Raw genomic sequence first — 17,855 nt, 5'->3', positions numbered from 1 at the left:
GCTGGTGCATGTAGACGTCACAATGCGGTCATCTCACTTAGTTACAGATTCAAAAGGAATCTTGAAACGTTATGCGCTTGTCAGGGTGTAAGGAAAGGGTTAATCAGATAAACTTATTTGTTAAGTAGGGAAGCATGATTCAATTTTAAAGTAATGACCACTGAACATTTGAACTGAGACTGACTTTACAGCAATGGTAGGTTTTAATATGAAGTAATCACTTGTGTAATGAGGGAACTTAATTGAAGACATGCCATTCCATACTGGTTCCGAAGTTTCTGGGAGCTGTAATCACTGGTAATGGGTGCAACGACAAAGCTAGTCTCATAAAAAGAAAACATCTGGGTAAATATTATCTTTTTAATTGAGGTTTCTGTAGAATGGGGGAATTAGCTGGTGCTGGATGCTACAGAATCGAAGACATATGTGTAATTAAAGGTTTCACTTGGTGGAATAGCAATTTTATGTAACAAGAGTGAAATTATTGATAAGATAACGAAGTAAGGGAGTTATACCGATCTTGTTAGCCCAACAGAAAAAGAACTCGTTAGTAAGGAATTCAGTTTATTAACTTAGGTTATTGTAAAGGCATAGATCCAATTAGCTTCTCCTTATATGGAGTTGTATTTTAACTTTTGATATAATTATGTAATGCAGAAATGTGCGAGTTGTCACGTAGTCGGGTGAGAGAGGTGTATGAATAATGGCAGTTTATAATGACCATTTAGATCCGCACAGTTTTGATCAACCTGTATGCTGAGCTCAGAAGTGTAACTTGTTTGAGTCCCCATCCATCAGGTGTGGTTGTAAGTACTATCATTTAAATGTATGTTTAAGTACTATTGCATGTACTGTATATTGAATTAATCTTTGAACGCTTGACCGCGACATTTCAAGAACTTTATTGAGGTTCTGGATTGGAGGGAGGTATACAGTGGTGTTTCCCAGGGATCGGTACTAGGACCACTGCTTTTCTTGATATATATTAATGACCTGGATATGGGTGTACAGGGCACAATTTCAAAATTTGCAGATGACACAAAACTTGGAAGTGTAGTGAACAATGAGGAAGATATTGATAGGCTTCAAGAGGACATAGACAGGCTGGTGAAATGAGCAGACATGTGGCGGATATGTGGCAGATGAAATTTAATGCAGAAAAATGCAAAGTGATACATTTCGGTAGGAAGTACAAGGAGAGGCAATATAAACTAAAGGGCACAACTCTACAAGGGGTACAGGAACAGAGAGATCTGGGGGTATATGTACAAATATCATTGAAAGTGGCAGGCAGGTTGAGAAAGCAATTAAAAGCAGTTAAAAAAGCATATGGGATCCTAGGCTTTATAAATAGAGGCATAGAGTACAAAAGCAAGGAAATCATGATGAACCTTTATAAAACACTGGTTCAACCACAACTGGAGTATTGTGTCCAGTTCTGGGCACTGCACTTTAGGAAAGATGGGAAGGCCTTAGAGAGGGTTCAGAAGAGATTTACTAGAATGATTCCAGGGATGAGGGACTTTAGTTACGTGGATAGACTGGAGAAGCTGGGATTGTTCTCCTTGGAACGGAGAAGGTTGAGAGGAGATTTGATAGAGGTATTCAAAATCATGAAGGTTCTAGACAGAATAGATAGAGAGAAACTGTTCCCATGGCGAACCAGAGGACATAGATTTAAGGTGACTGGCAAAAGAACCAAAAGTGACATGAGGAAAAAGTTTTCTATGCAGCGAGTGGTTAGGATCTGGAATGCACTGCCAGGGGGGATGGTGGAGGTAGATTCAATCGTGGCTTTCAAAAGGGAACTGAAGAAGTACTTGAAAGGAAAATATTTGCAGGCTACAGGGATAGGGCGGGGTTGGGGGCCTAGCTGGTTTTCTCTTGCATACAGCCAGCATGGACTCGATGGGCTAAATGGCTTCCTTCCATGCTGTAAACTTTCTATGATTCTTTCTATGATTTTGAGGAATAAATGGAACATCTAACCGTAAATAAACCCCATCCTCTAATAAAGGCAATCTCAAACTGATGAGCACATTTCATCTCCACAGATTCCTGACCAAGCAATTAAAGTCAAGAGTGATCTTTTAGCCTTTGGTTACTTCATAATAAATAGATTTTTTAACACTTCAAAAAGAGTCTGACTTGTAACTGAACCCACCATTCACTTCAAGAATACAAATGAATGCCTTCTAGCCTTGAAGAGATACCCAGTTGTGCTTTAGCATCAGAATAATACACTGTGCATTACATAGTATAACGGTGTTATCTTTAAATAAAAAACCAGCGCAACCTCTGACTTATCGTGAGTAGTGTCACAAGTCCACTAGTAATAAATTAAAAAGGACACATCATTGCATGCAGATGTCACACTATAGATGCCACTTTAAATACAAAACAATCTTTAAAAAGGCTAGTTACTTAATATTGGGTGCTTCTAACCTGCACCTGAAACTTTCAAGCTCTTTACAATTTGCAAATTTCCCTGACTAAACAATTAAACTCTGAGTGATCTGAACCTGTATTTACTTGTTACCTCACAGGGACACCTTAGTAGAATAACACATTTGGTATTACAAAGTATATAACTCCTAGAGGGTAATTTTGTCTTTGGGCATTAGTGTAAAATGGACGATATGAATGCAGCCGCCCGTTATACATCTCTTCCAGTTTTCATTTCCACTGAAGTGCAATCACATTGCCCGCCTAAAGTTCCTGCCAAGATGCCCGAGCTATTTTGAGGCCGGGGCCTCCGGTAAGTTGCGAGCACTGTTCCAGTGGCTCCTCCCGGCCCCACAAATATAAATAAAGATTAAAGAACTTAACCTTTTGCCGAGCGGGCCACTTTAAGGACCGCTGGCTTGGCTGCTCAATGCCACCGGGGCAAAGCGCGTGCAGCACATTAACTGTCCACTATTACCTAAAAGTTGTGTCAGGGTCCAATGTACGTCATGGGATCCTGATTAGAATATTTGAATGAGGTTCCTGCCTGAAACAGATGAGTGCCTGGGCCGGCCCCCAGTAAAATGGTGGCAGGCGGGGACAGGGTGGTAAGTACAGCACCGCGATTTTTAGGCCACTACCGCCCTGTTCCCGTTGGGCGGAGCAACTTAAAATCTCCCCGTGCGAGAGGATTTAGAGCCCATCGACTGAAACTGAGGAAGGTTAGACACAGGATCATGTAGATTTGACCATGGACAAGTCTCTCTAGACAGGAACTCAAAGTTTATGGAAAGTTTGAACTCAAAGGTTGTGCAAGCTCTTAATGGCCGGGAATTTGCTCTGAGCGGCGAACGAATGCCGCCTGCCGCTCATTAGATTTAAACTTACCCACAAACAATCCACGGGCTTTTCTGCTAATGGTGAGCTGCAAAAAGTGGAGTTTCCTCTCCCACAAATCTGTGAGCTGTGTGAGCGGGGAAAGGATCACTCTATCCCCTCAACCAATCAGATTGAAGCCTCCTTGACAATCTGTGCAGGAAGTGCAAGCTACGATAGTCAATTCAATGTAAAATCAGTTAGAGAAAGCAAAATAAAGAGAGAGTAAGAAACACTGAATTAAAAGACAGAAATAAAAGAGACAGAAAGAAAAGGTAAAAAAATAAAAATTTAAAAACAATTTTTTGTTAATTGTCCGACAACAATTAAAATCGGAAGGAATGAGACTCCACATTTTTAAAAGTTATTTTTCAGTGCCAGAGAGGTAGTTTGGCAGTCATTAATACTTATCACACTGTTAAAGTTAATTTAGACCTTAAAAACCCAGCGTACTTTTTTCTATGTGGAGCAGATCGTTTCCAGCTGGGCAGAAGAGCAACTTCGCGCCGGTCCATTCATTCCAGACAGTGAGATCTCCTTCCCACGCAGCAACTTCCGGATTTCCCCATTTGACTACGCATGTGCGCTCACCCGGAAGTTGCTCTTCCATTTGCCCATAAATAATGGTGAGCGCTGTTCAGCTCTCCGTTAATTTTGGAGCAAATTCCGGGCCAGACATTCCCAACATCAAAGTGGAACCTTTCCTGCAGATCATGTTTCCCAGTTCTCTGATGCCAATTGCTCCGTGGGATATAATCTGCACCATCACCTGACGAAGGAGAAAGCCTCCCGAAAGCTTGTGATTTTCAAATAAAACTGTTGGACAATAACCTGGTGTTGTAAGATTCCTTACAAGTCGTGTTCAACATGGAGGAGGACTGATTCATCAGCTGAGGGTGGATGGTAGGTGGTAATCAGCAGGAGGTTTCCTTGTCCATGTTTGACCTGATGCCATGAGATTTCATGGGTTCCTTAGTCAATGTTGAGGACTCCCAGGGCCACTTCCTCCTGACTGTATATTACTGTACCACCATCTGTAGTCGGTCTGTCCTGCCGGTGGGACAGAACATACCCAGGGATGGTGATGGAAGAGTCTGGGACGTTGGCTGAAAGGTATGATTCTGTGAGTATGGCTATGTCAGGCTGTTGCTTGACTAGTCTGTGGGACAACTCTCCCAATTTTGGCACAAGTCCCCAGATGTTAGGGAGGACGACTTGCAGGGTCAACTGGGCTTGGTTTGCCTTTGTCGTGTCTGATTTTTTTGGCGAGATTTTACAACTGAGTGACCTTGCTCGGCTATTTCAACAGAGGGCAATTAAGAATCAAGCACATTGCTGTGGGTCTGAAGTCACATATAGGCCAGACTGGGTAAGGACAGCAGGTTTCCTTCCCTAAAGGACATTAGTGAACTGGATGGGTTTTTACAACAATCCGGTAATTTCATGGCCACCATTACTGATACTAGTATCTTAATTCCAGATTTTATTTAATTAATTGAATTTAAATTCCCCAGCTGTCATGGTAGGATTTGAACTCATGACTCTGGATTATTAGTCCAGGCCTCTGGAATACTAGTTCAGTGCTTAGGCTTACTACTCTTCTTTACAACAATATAAACCTCTTCTCTTAATCAAATACTATCCTTAACTTCTTTAGTTGGCCACGGATGGATCACTTTTCCCCTGGAGTTTTTATTTCTCAATGGAATGTATATTCGTTGAGAATTATGAAATATTTCTTTAAATGTTTGCCATTGCTTATCTACTGTCATACATCTTAATCTAATTTCACCATCTACCTTAGCCAACTCGCCCCTCATACCTATGTAATTCGCTTTATTTAAGTTTAAGATTCTAGTGGCAGACATAAGAACATCACTCTCGAACTCAACGTAAAATTCTATTATATTATGATCACTCTTCCCCAGAGGATCCCTTACTATAAGATTACTAATTAACCCTATCTCATTACACGAGACAAGAGCTAAAATAGCCTGTTCCTTAGTTGGTTCCATGAAGTATTACTCTCGGAAACTGTCTCGAATGCATTCCATGAACTCGTCTTCCAAACTACATTTCCACTGTTAAAGACCAATGCATAATGAACCCAGAGACGTTTTTCAAACCCATTCCACCCATTCTATAGCCTTATATTGGGTTTCCTTTAATCCTTTGCTTATCAAGCTTATTTGTAAGGAGAAATGCCTCACATTTACAAAACACTATTGGCTGGATTTGACTTCTCCAGATCTGGCAGGTGAAATTGGACTATCTAGCACACATTTTGTAGGCATTATGCGGACATCTAAGTCCCGAAAATGACGTCCAAGATGCACGCGCACCCTTCCGACGTAAAGTGCGCAGGACGCCATCTTGGTAAAGGGGTTTGCGTGCATGCACCTAAGGACTGCCGGCAGCATGTAGAGTAGGGAGATTATGACGCGAATCAGTGTACAACTCTGATTTAAAGCAGCCGGTGACATTTTGGAACTCCACGCTCCAGCCAAAACTGCACACAGTACTCCAGGTGAGGTCTCACCATAGTCCTGTACAATTGTAGCAAGACTTCCTTACTCTTATACTCCAACCCCCTTGCAATAAATGCCAACATACCATTTGCCTTTCTAATTACTTGCTGTACCTGCAAGTTAACGGTGTACACCCAAATCCCTCTGACTGCCAATATTAGTCTGTCACCTTTTAAAAAATATTCTGCTTTTCTGTTCTTCCTACCAAAGTGAATAACCTCATATTTCCCCACATTATACTCTGACTGCCACCTTCTCACCCACTCAGTTAACCTGTCTCTATCCCTTTGCAGCCTCTTTGCGTCCTCCTCACAGCTTACTTTCCCACCTAGCTTTGTATCGTCAGCAAACTTGGATACAGTACACTGGGTCCCCTCATCTAAGTCATTAATATAGATTGTAAATAGCTGAGGCCCAAGCACCGATCCTTGCGGCACCCAACTAGTTACAGCCTGCCAACCTGAAAATGACCCAAATATTCCTACTCTCTGTTTTCTGTCTGTTAACTAATCCTCAATCCACGCTAACTTATTACCCCCAATCCCATGAGCCTTAATCTTGTGTAATAACCTCTTGTGTGGCACCTTATCAAATGTCTTTTGAAAATCCAAATATACTACATCCACTAGTTCCCCTTTATCTACCCTGCTAGTTACATCCTCAAAATACTCTAATAGATTTGTCAAACACAATTTCCCTTTCATAAAACCGTGTTAACTCTGCCTAATCATATTATGATTTTCTAAGAGGCCTTATTACTACCTCCTTAATAATAGATTCTAGCATTTTCCCGACAACTGTTGTCAGGCTAACTGGCGTCTTGTTCCCTGTTTTCTCTCTCCCTCCTTTCTTGAATAGTGGTGCTACATTTACTACCTTCCAATCCACGGGAACCGTTCTCGAATCCAGGGAATTCTGGAAGGTCAAAACCGATGCATCCACTATCTCTGAAGCCACCTCCTTTAAAACCCTGGGATGTAGGCCATCCTGCCAAGGGGATTTGTTGGCTTTTAGTCCCTTTAATTTCTCCAGCATTTCTTCTTTACTAATATTAATAACTTTAAGTTCCTCACCCTCATTAGACTCTTGGTTCCCCGCTATTTCCAGTGTGTTTTTTGTGTCTTCTACTGTGAAGACAGATAGAAAATATTTGTTTGATGTCTCTACCATTTCCTTATTCCCCATTATAATTTCTCATGTCTCTGCCTCTAAGGTACCCATGTTGACTTTCGCTAATCTCTTACTCTTTACATAATTTTAGAAGCTCTTACAATCTGTTTTTATCTACCTTGCTAGTTTACTTTCATATTCAATTTTCTCCCTCTTTATCAATTTCTTGGTCATCCTTTGCTGATTTCTAAAACCCTCCCAAACCTCTGGCTTACTACACATTTTGGCAATATTGTAAGCCTCTTCTTTTAATCTAATACTATCCTTAACTTCTCTAGTTAGCCATGGTTGGATCATTTTCCCGTGGAGTTTTTATTGCCGTGCGTGCTCCACAGCTGCACTCGGCCATACTCATGAACTTTCCTTGGGTTGCCCAGGTGATTCCCCAGGACCAATAGGAACAGGGATAAACTCCAGTGGCAATTGGTCTTTGCATCTTATGGATTAGTGATTAATTTCTGATTTAGAATGAGGCAATGCAATAGACCAATTACCCTGTTTATAGTCATTGCAATAGATACATGGGAGAGAGGTACTGGCTGTAAGCCAATCTAAAGGTTCAGCTCAGATAATCTTGAACAGTTTATCAACATTAGGGGCATTGAAATTCCTGTATACGCCATTTTGAGTGTGCTGGTTAACACATTCATGTCAAATTCACACATGCACTGCTTTAACAGTCACTAACCCATTGATTCTAAATGGATTGATTCAATTAATTAAATAAAATCTGGAATAAGAAAAAAACTAGTATCAGAAATGTTGGCCATAAAACTACCGAATTATCATAAAAACCCATCTGGTTCACTAATATCCTTTAGGGAAGGAAACCTGCCGTCCTTGCCCGGTCTGGCCTACATGTGACTCCAGACCCACAGCAATGTGATTGATTCTTAATCGCCCTCTGAAATGGCCTAGCAAGCCACTCAGTTGTACAATCTCACTAAGAAAAGTCATAATAAGAACAAAACCGGACGGACCACTAGGCACCGGACACAACAAAGGCAAACCAAGCCCAGTCGACCCTACAAAGTCCTCCTCACTAACATCTGGGGACTTGTGCCAAAATTGGGAGAGCTGTCCCACAGACTAGTCAAGCAACAGCCTGACATAGCCATACTGACAGAATCATACCTTTCAGCCATTGTCCCAGATACTTCCATCACCATCCCTGGATATGTCCTGTCCCACCGGCAGGACAGACCCACCAGAGGTGGCGGTACAGTGACATACAGTCAGGAGGGAGTGGTCCTGGGAGTCCTCAACATTGACTACGGACCCCATGAAATCTCATGGCGTCAGGTCAAACACGGGCAAGGAAACCTCCTGCTGATTACCACCTACCGCACTCCCTCAGCTGATGAATCAGTCCTCCTCCATATTGAGCACGACTTGGAGGAAGCAGTGAGGGTAGCAAGGGCACAGAATGTAGTCTGGGTGGGAGACTTCAATGTCCATCAACAAGAATGGCTCGGTAGCACCACTACTGACCGAGCTGGCCGAGTCCTGAAGGACATAGCTGCCAGACTGGGCCTGCGGCAGATGGTGAGCTAACCAACATGAGGGAAAAGCCTACTGGACCTCGTCCTCACCAATCTACCTCTCGCAGATGCCAGGTATAACACCAGCCACTGGAGAGTTTTCACCCTGATTTCCATTGACATCAATTTTACTAGGGCTCCTTGGTGCCACACTCGGTCAAATGCTGTCTTGATGTCAAGGGCAGTCACTCTCACCTCACCTCTGGAATTCAGCTCTTTTGTCCATGTTTGGACCAAGGCTGTAATGAGGTCTGGAGCTGAGTGGTCCTGGCAGAACCCAAACTGAACATCGGCGAGCAGGCGATTGGTGAGTAAGTGCCGCTTGATAGCACTGTCGACGACACCATCCATCACTTTGCTGATGATTGAGAGTGGACTGATGGGGCAGTAATTGACTGGATTGGATTTGTCCTGCTTTTTGTGGACAGGACATAGCTGGGCAATTTTCCACATTGTCGGGTAGATGCCAGTGTTGCAGCTGTACCGGAACAGCTTGGCTAGAGGCGCAGCTAGTTCTGGAGCACAAGTCTTCAGCACTACAGCCGGGATGTTGTCGGGGCCCATAGCCTTTGCTGTATCCAGTGCACTCAGCCATTTCTTGATATCACGTGGACTGAATTGAATTGGCTGAAGACTGGCTTCTGTGATGGTGGGGATATCAGGAGGAGGCCGAGATGGATCATCTACTCGGCACTTCTGGCTGCAGATAATTGCAAATGCTTCAGCCTCGTCTTTTGCACTCACGTGCAGGACTCATTGAGGATGGGGGTATTTACAGAGCCTCCTCCTCCCGTTAGTTGTTTAATTGTCCACCACCATTCACGACTGGATGTAGCAGGACTGCAGAGCTTTGATCTAATCCGTTGGTTGTGGAATCGCTTAGCTCTATCTATAGCATGTTGCTTCCGCTGTTTAGCATGCATGTGTTGTAGCTTCACCAGGTTGGCACTTCATTTTAGATACACATGGTGCTGCTCTTGGCATGCTCTTCTACACTCCTCATTGAACCAGGGTTGATCCCCTGGCTTGTTGGTAATGATAGAGTGAGGAATATGCCAGGCTATGAGGTTACAGATTGTGCTGGAATACAAATCTTCTGCTGCTGATGGCCCACAGCGCCTCATGGATGCCCAGTTTTGAGCTGCTAAATCTGTTTTGAATCTATCCCATTTAGCATGGTGGTAGTGCCACACAACACGCTGGATTGTGTCCTCAGTGTGAAGACAGGACTTCGTCTCCAGAAGGACTGTGCGGTGGAAGATGGTAGTGGTTGTTGGAGGCCAATCACCTCAGCCCCAGGACATTGCTGCAGGAGTTCCTCAGGGCAGTGTCCTAGGCCCAACCATCTTCAGCTGCTTCATCAATGACCTTCCCTCCATCATAAAGTCAGAAATGGGGATGTTCGCTGACGATTGCACAGTGTTAAGTTCCATTCGCAATGCCTCAGATAATGAAGCAGTTGGTGCCTGCATGCAGCAAGACCTGGACAACATCCAGGCTTGGGCTGATACGTGGCAAGTAACATTTGCGCCAGATAAATGCCAGGCAATGATCATCTCCAACAAGGGAGAATCTAACCATCTCCCCTTGACATTCAACGGTGTTACCATTGCCAAATCCCCCACCATCAACATTAAGTTTCTGGTCACCATTGACAGGAAACTTAACTGGACCAGGCACATAAATACTGTGGCTACAAGAGCAGGTCAGAGGCTGGGTATTCTGCGGCGAGTGACTCATCTCCTGACTCCCCAAAGCCTTTCCACCATCTACAAGGAACAAGTCAGGAGTGTGATGGAATACTCTCCACTTGCCTGGATGAGTGCAGCTCCAACAATACTCAAGAAGCAAGATACCACCCATGGCAAAGCAGCCCGCTTGATTGGCACCTCATCCGCCAACCTAAACATTCACTCCCTTCACCACTGGCACACTGTGGCTGCAGTGTGTACCATCCACAGGATGCACTGCAGCAACTCACCAAGGCTTCTTCGACAGCACCTCCCAAACCCGCGACCTCTACCACCTAGAAGGGCAAGGGCAGCAGGCACATGGGAACAACCCTAACCCTCCAAGTCACACACCATCCCGACTTGGAATATTATCGCCGTTCCTTCATCATCGCTGGCTCAAAATCCTGGAACTGCGTACCTAACAGCACTGTGGGAGAACCGTCACCACACGGACTGTAGCGGTTCAAGGGCAATTAGGGATGGGCAATAAATGCTGGCCTTGCCAGCGACGCCCACATCCCATGAACGAATGAAGAAAAAATTAATAACTTAGTTCAGTAGATTATGTGGGAATTTAACACCAATGCAATAACCAGTGTGTGTTATAAACAGCAAAAAGAAGAATCTCGAGCTCTGGAGCTGACGTGGTCGGTTAACACTTTGGATTATAAATTCCGATTGGCGAAGTTCACGTACGGACACTTAACGAGCTTGTACAATGTTCCTCCATGTGCTACGGTTTTGGTATGTGGCACCATTGAATTGTGATTCCTCACCATTTCATAACAGCCCACCTGACTCGAGTGTGACACTTTGAGGTGTGACGGGTACACACTAAACTCAAGGCTTTTATATAGAAAATAGAATCATTTCATATATAGTCGGTATATGTTGGAGTGGAAGAAAAGTCAAGAAAATGCATGAGGTAGGGCAAAGGCCTTTGGGAGGTCCACACAATGAATCCCCATTAACAGAAATCACATGCCCCCAGCACTCCTCACAATGGAAGGAGAGGGCAGGTCGACAGTAGAAGAAAGATAGGGGTATAACATCTGCCCTGTGTTGTAAAGAGGGGACGATCCCAATGGGACTCTCAAACAAGGCCATAAAATCACCAACAGGGAGAATTTCAGCTAATCCTCCTGAACCCCCTCTGTAACTTTGGTAGACGGGTACAACCCCTGAACAGACGGCTGTTTTAGTCGTTTCTCTTGAGGTTCCACCAATCTTCCGCCGAAATTATAGTGAAAATCAGGAGAACGATCCCCCCCACACCCCCCCCGGAAATTCCAGGTGAAGATGCCCCCCTTCCCCACCCAACTACACCGCCAGATCACTGGCACATCAAACATCCTACTCCTCCAAGTGTGAGAAATATGGACAGCTCCACGGGCAGGAAAGTACCCTGTGAACAAATGGACACTCACTCAATGAACAGAAAACCTGGATAAAAAGAAACCCAGCAAAGGGGAAAAAGACAACAGAAACGATAATGACAAAGAATATAAAAAATGAGGGGGGAGGGTGAGACATTAAAGAGAGAAATGTAATAGAAGGGTATCCTGATGGGGTTAGATGAAGTAGGGAGGGAGAAGGCTCGTGCGGAACGTAAACACTGGCATAGACCAGTTGGGCCGAATAGCCTGTTTCTGTGATGTAGTTTTGATGCAACTCGATGTATTTGTAAAGAAATATGTAAAGGCATCAAAAAGAATTAAAACTTCTACCCCATCCCATCACACCTCGAGGAATACTGGGAACGTTATTTGCTTATTTATCCAAAAGAGAATTGGATAAATACTTGAAGGGAAAAAATTTGCAGGGCTACGGGGAAAGAGCGGGGGAATGGGATTAACTGGATTGCTCTTACAAAGAGCCGGCACGGGCTCGATGGGCCGAATGGTCTCCTTCTGTGCTGTAACCATTCTATGATTCTATGCTGAAAGGTGCATTTACACTGTGGGTTTAGTACCAGTGTGAAGCAATTCCAGTACGTACAAAAGCTAAACTTAAAGTGCAAATCTGAAGTCTGGGTCCACCCTGAGACTTCTGGGGAATGGGAGGAGGGAAGGTTGTCTCACACTGCTTTGGTTTGACACCACATGGAGCTTAAATCCAGTGCGGTGTCACACCTGGTTTACAAAGTTGCTCAGGGGATCCGTTGGCACTTTTAAAATCTAGCTGACCTCAATTTGAAAATTTGGAGGACAGGAGTTCTGCCCTTCCCTCCCCCATTGAAATTCCTGCTCTACGCACCTGGGTGTCCAACCAGCTGGACAATTATCCCTTGGGAAGCAATGGCTAGTATTCCAACAAGGCAGGAGCCAAGCCATGTAAATGGAAGAAAAGAGCTTGCATTTATATAGCACCTCAGGATGTCCCTAGGCTCTGCCCATTCATTGAAGTACTTTTGAAGTGTAATCACTGTTGTAATGTAGGAAGCCTGGCTGAAATGTTCTTACATTAAACAACTTCTCCTTTGACTCCAAAGGGACCGCTCCCTCTGCGACACCCTGGTCCACTCTTCCATTACCCCCAACACCCGCTCTCCTCCCCACGGCACCTTCCCGTGCGAGTGCAGGAGATGCAACACCTGCCCTTTCATCTCCTCCCTTCCCACTGTCCAGGGCCCCAAACACTCCTTCCAGGTGAAATAACAATTTGCTTGTACTTCTTTCAATTTAGTATACTGTATTCACTGCTCACAATGTGGTCTCCTCTACATTGGGGAGATCAAACGCAGATCGGGTGATCGCTCTGCTGAACACCCCCGCTCAGTCCACAAGCCTGACTCTAACCTTCTGGTCACTTGCCATTTCAATTCTCCGTCCCACTAGCACTCTAACCTCTCTGTCCTCGGTCACCTACACTGTTCTAATGAAGCTTAACTCAAGCTCAAGGAACAGCACCTCATCTTTCGATTAGGCACTTTACAATCTTCTGGACTCAACATTGATTTCAATAACTTCACATCATAACCACTGCTCCCATTTTTTCGGACAGCAGGTGCTGGTAATGGTTCTGCTGTTGCCATTTACAGCTCCTCTAGACCCATCTATTGTTTCTTTACCTGTCCCATTACCACCCTCCTTGCCTTGCACCATCATCCCTTTTGTCCTTTAATCACTCCTGTCCTCCACCCTATCACAGTCCTTCCCTTTTGCTCTTTCCTCCTCTCAACCCCCTTCCCCTGATTCTGTACTTGCTTTAAAACTGTTTAATCTTCAACTTCTTCCAGTTCTGACGAAGGGTTATTGACCTGAAACATTAACTCTGTTTCTTTCTCCACAGATGCCGCCTGACTTGCTGAGTATTTCCAGCATCCCCAGTATTTTGCTTTTGATTGAGTGCAGTAGCCAATTTGCGCACAGCAAAGTCCCACAAACAGCAATGTGATCTGTTTTAGTGATGTTGGTTGAGGGTTAAATATTGGCCAGGACACCCGGGAGAACTCCCCCACTCTTATTCGAAATAGTGCCATGAGATCTTTTACGTCCACTGGAGAAGGCAGACGGGGCCTGGGTTTAATGTTTCATCCAAAAGACTGCACCTTCGACACTGCAGCACTCCCTCAGTACCATACCGAAGTGTCAGCCCAGATTATGTACTCAAGTTTCTGTAGTGGGTCTTGAACCTACAACCTTCTAACATCAAAGGTGAGAGTGCTTCCACTGAGCCCAGGCTCACACCTTACAGTTGAGCTTGCTTGGAAGTTGTGAGGCAGCCCTTAGGTGAATCCTGCCTTACAGCTTTACTGAATTAGGTACTGATGGGACTGATGCTTTGTTAAATTAAAATCTAATGTCAGCTAACCAGTGCCAAACACATGGCTGTATATGTGGGAAAGGGGAGGTTAAATAAACAGCCTGCCTCAAAATACTGTCCCTCCATTTACATTTTGAACAAATATGTTGGGGGCTGCTCTATTTCTCATTACTGCTCCAATATTTTCTATTAGTGCATTAATCAATTTGTTAGACACTGTGTACGAATGTTTGGCAAATCTTGACTTTGTAAAATTACGAATATGACATTGACATAAACCAGGCGTCATCTGTGCCTGAATTCCCCACACGCTGTCCTGTCATGGGAAGCCCTTACTGGGAGATTTAAACCATACAATTTATCCCATCCTTAGCTTCATGCTACTCCGCAATATACTCCCTAACAAGAGGTAGGGGTGTAACCAGTGATGTGTCAGGCTGAATAGTGAGCCGCAATGTCGAATGTCAGGATGCATGCAATAGCTTTTGGTGGCTATTCTCCACTGTGTTTATATATATTTTCCTTATAACTGCACCAAGATATTGCTAAAATGGGAAAAAAACACTCCCATTATTCCTCTTGTAGAACATGCTCAAATTAATTTCAGGAATGGTTTCCACGCTTATGCAAACTTAGAACAACTTTGCATATATCAGTTATGTACTCAGCATTTAAAAACATCGCACCCCTCCCCATCTCACGGGCACAACTGAACTGCACGTTCTTTGCATGTAAAGTTTTCCACTCCTACCCACATGTGGCTGGGCAGAGGCCGATTCATAGTTTCTAAAGGATTTTCTGGTCTATGGCGTAAGTAGACGATGGGGAATCTTGGAGCAGCTGATCAAGCGGGCAGCAGAGTGTGCTCCCATAAACAGTCCTTTAGCCACAGGCTGTGATTGTGTATTTGTAATGGGGAAAAAGGTTTGCTTTACAAGCTCCATTGGGTTCCCCACAACTGTTAGCAGAGGCAGTCAAATCAAAAGAGCATTGAAGGCGTGCAAACTGCACTGCGACGGTTGCCAACGTACTGTGGAGTTCAGCTCATTAGGTGTTAGCCGTGGTTCAGTGGGAACACTCTTGCTTTTGCATCAGAAGGTTGTGGGTTTAATTCCCACTCCACAGACTTGAGCACATAACTGAGACTTGGCTGACACTCCAATGCAGTACTGAGGGAGTGCTGCACTATCAGAGGTGTCGTCTTTTAAATTTCCAGAACAGGCAGACGGAGCCCAGGTTTAACATCTGGTTGGAAAGACAGAACATAAGAACATAAGAAATAGGAGCAGGAGTAGGCCATACGGCTCCTCGAGCCTGCTCCGCCATTCAATCAGATCATGGCTGATCTTTGACTTCAACTCCACTTTCCCGCCCGATTCCCATATCCCTTGAATATCTCTGCCAATGCAACATTCCCTTGGTAACACACCGAAGATTATAAGGGGGGACTTTACAGAATCATGCTCACAGAGATTTTGTTCAATCAGCCCTATGACAGATGACAAGTCAAAGGTTACACCTCCGCAATATCCTGATGCATGCTCCCAGCGGGAAGGCTCCAGGCTGGGAGCACACAGTCATAAAATTGGCTCTTATGTGCTCAAGTGGGGCTTCAACACACAATCTCCTGACTCAGAGGCAAGGCTGCTACTGACTGAGCCAAGCTAACTGTGGTGTTCATACAAAAGAGGAGGAATAAGTAAACTCATTTAATGCCTCTCCTGTGCTAAGAAGGAACTTCTCTCCCCCTGGTAGAATTATCTAATCCTTCACCTGCAGAACAACAATACGTGATGAAGGATATGGAGGCTCTGTAGAGGATAGGTTATTTGAGTTGGATAAAGATGATAGGACTAGTGGGCATGAATATAAAATACACAGGCAAAGAGTTAGGCTGGAGGCCAGGAAGTATTTACGTTCACAGAGAGTCATCGCTCCCTGGAACAGACTACCAAAAGGGTTCCCGAATGAAGAAAACATTTCCAATTACAACTTACTCTTCCTAAATCATCACTTCATTCAAACTATCCGACAGTTCAATTTTATTTTAGCACAAAATTCCCACTTTGCCCTGATTAAATTATCGGATAATTCAATTTTTTTCAGCAATGACTTTCAGTGGTAGACTGTATTGAGTAGGTTGGTTGTTAGCTGTCATTAGGAGTTGTGAGTTACTGTAATCTCCTGAGTTCAGCTTATTTGCCTTAGGGAGCTGGATGGGAATTTTGCAGAGTTTACCTGAGTTTTTTTTGTGCCTCTGATTGTGTGGTTAAGGGGACGGGTCAATGGTGTCCGTGGTTACACTGCGACTGGATGGGGCCAGCTCGATGGGTCTGATGGCTCTTTTCTCATCCTTCTTTACGCCTGTTTGCAATAAAAAGCGAACCACTTCGCACCCAGTGCATTTTAAAGGGAGGGGGAGGGGGGATATTTGTCAAACTTTGAGAAAAAAGCACAAGAGATGCCCATTATTTTAACACTTGGGCAAAGGGTGTGATGATGCCAGTCAATGCCACACTCATACATTGTTGTGACCGATGCCAGCCATGACTCAGCGAGTAGCACTCTCGCCTCAGAGTCAGAAAATCATGGAGTCAAGTCCCACTCCAGAGACTTAAGCATAAAATCTGGACTGACACACCAATGCAGTACTGAGGGAATGCTGCAGTGTCAGAAGTGCTGTCTTTTGGATGAGACGTTAAACCGAGGCCTCCATCTGCCCTCTTAGGTGTACGTAAAAGATCCCATGGCACGAACTGAAGAAGAGCAGAGGAATTTTCCTGGTGTCCTGGTCAACGTTTATCCCTCAACCAATGTCATTAAAGCAGATTATCTGGTCATTATCACATTGGCTGTAAGGCGCTTTGGGGCGTTCCTGAGGTCGTGAAAGGCACTATATAAATGCAAGTTCTTTCTTTCAAACTAGAAAGAAAGCTTGCCTAACACTTGATCAGAATAGACAGTCCTTCTTTAATAGAGTGGATTTGCAGGGGGAACATACACTTACTCTTACACAGGTTCAAAAACAGGCAATTTCAGCACAGTGGTGCCTTCTTACCATTGCATCGTAGCCCAGCTTGTGCATGAAGTGGGCAGCCTCAGCCCCCTTGTAGTAATTGAACCAGATGGTTCCCTGGTACTGATCCCCGGCGTCCAACAGCAACACGTTCCTCTCCTTCGCTCTGATCTGGCGGATTTTAGTCCACCTCCTGGCCACTCCGGCGTAACAGTCCGACCCGCACTTGCCCGAGTCGATGCTGGTCTCCTCCACCCTGGCGTGTACGTCGTTAGTGTGGAGGATGGTGAGGTCCAAGGAGACAGTGGTCCCGATACAGAGGGCGCTGAGCAGGGAGACACACGAGAACAGTGTGGGAGCGCAGCCCATGGCGAGCGAGCATCAGACCGGCGAGCGGCTGCTTCAGACCCGCGGCTCCTCCAGCTTTAAAGGAACTTGAGCCTTGGACTCTCCCTCACACACAGGGTGGGTGGAGCGTGCAGTCCAGTTAGGCTGTACTTCCTAATGTAAAACACTGAGCACATTGATGGCCCCTGGGAGATGCAGATCACCTGCAGGAGTTTGAGAACAATTTTTGACATTAAAAAGCTAAAATTTTGTACTGCATGTACCTATTCCAATCTCTACATTTTTTCCCCACTAAAATATTGCTGGAACTTTTCACAAGCCACTGGTTCAAGACCAATGCAGAGAAATTGTAGCTAAAGCTAACAAGGTGTGCGGACAACACAGTGAACTGCTAAGAGTTTGGGAAGTGTGGGAGTTTAAGGGTTAATCTCTT

The 17,855-nt window shown here is 44.6% G+C and overlaps 1 protein-coding gene across 1 annotated transcript in view; it reads right to left on the bottom strand.

Annotated features, from left to right (window-relative positions):
* The window catches only part of LOC137324643 (5'-nucleotidase-like), a 78,223-nt gene extending 60,604 nt beyond the window's left edge, over nucleotides 1-17,619 (bottom strand). Inside the window, exon 1 of the mRNA XM_067989186.1 lies at nucleotides 17,117-17,619. Within this exon, the coding sequence (XP_067845287.1) occupies nucleotides 17,117-17,443 (327 nt within the window). The 5' untranslated portion in view covers nucleotides 17,444-17,619. The remainder of the gene's footprint in view (nucleotides 1-17,116) is intronic.
* Nucleotides 17,620-17,855: the final 236 nt, after the last annotated feature.

The sequence above is a fragment of the Heptranchias perlo genome, chromosome 8 (assembly GCF_035084215.1).
Source record: "Heptranchias perlo isolate sHepPer1 chromosome 8, sHepPer1.hap1, whole genome shotgun sequence".
Lineage (NCBI taxonomy): Eukaryota > Metazoa > Chordata > Chondrichthyes > Hexanchiformes > Hexanchidae > Heptranchias > Heptranchias perlo.
The sequence above is the reverse complement of the archived record's forward strand: the minus strand, read 5'-3'. Positions and strand labels throughout refer to the sequence as shown.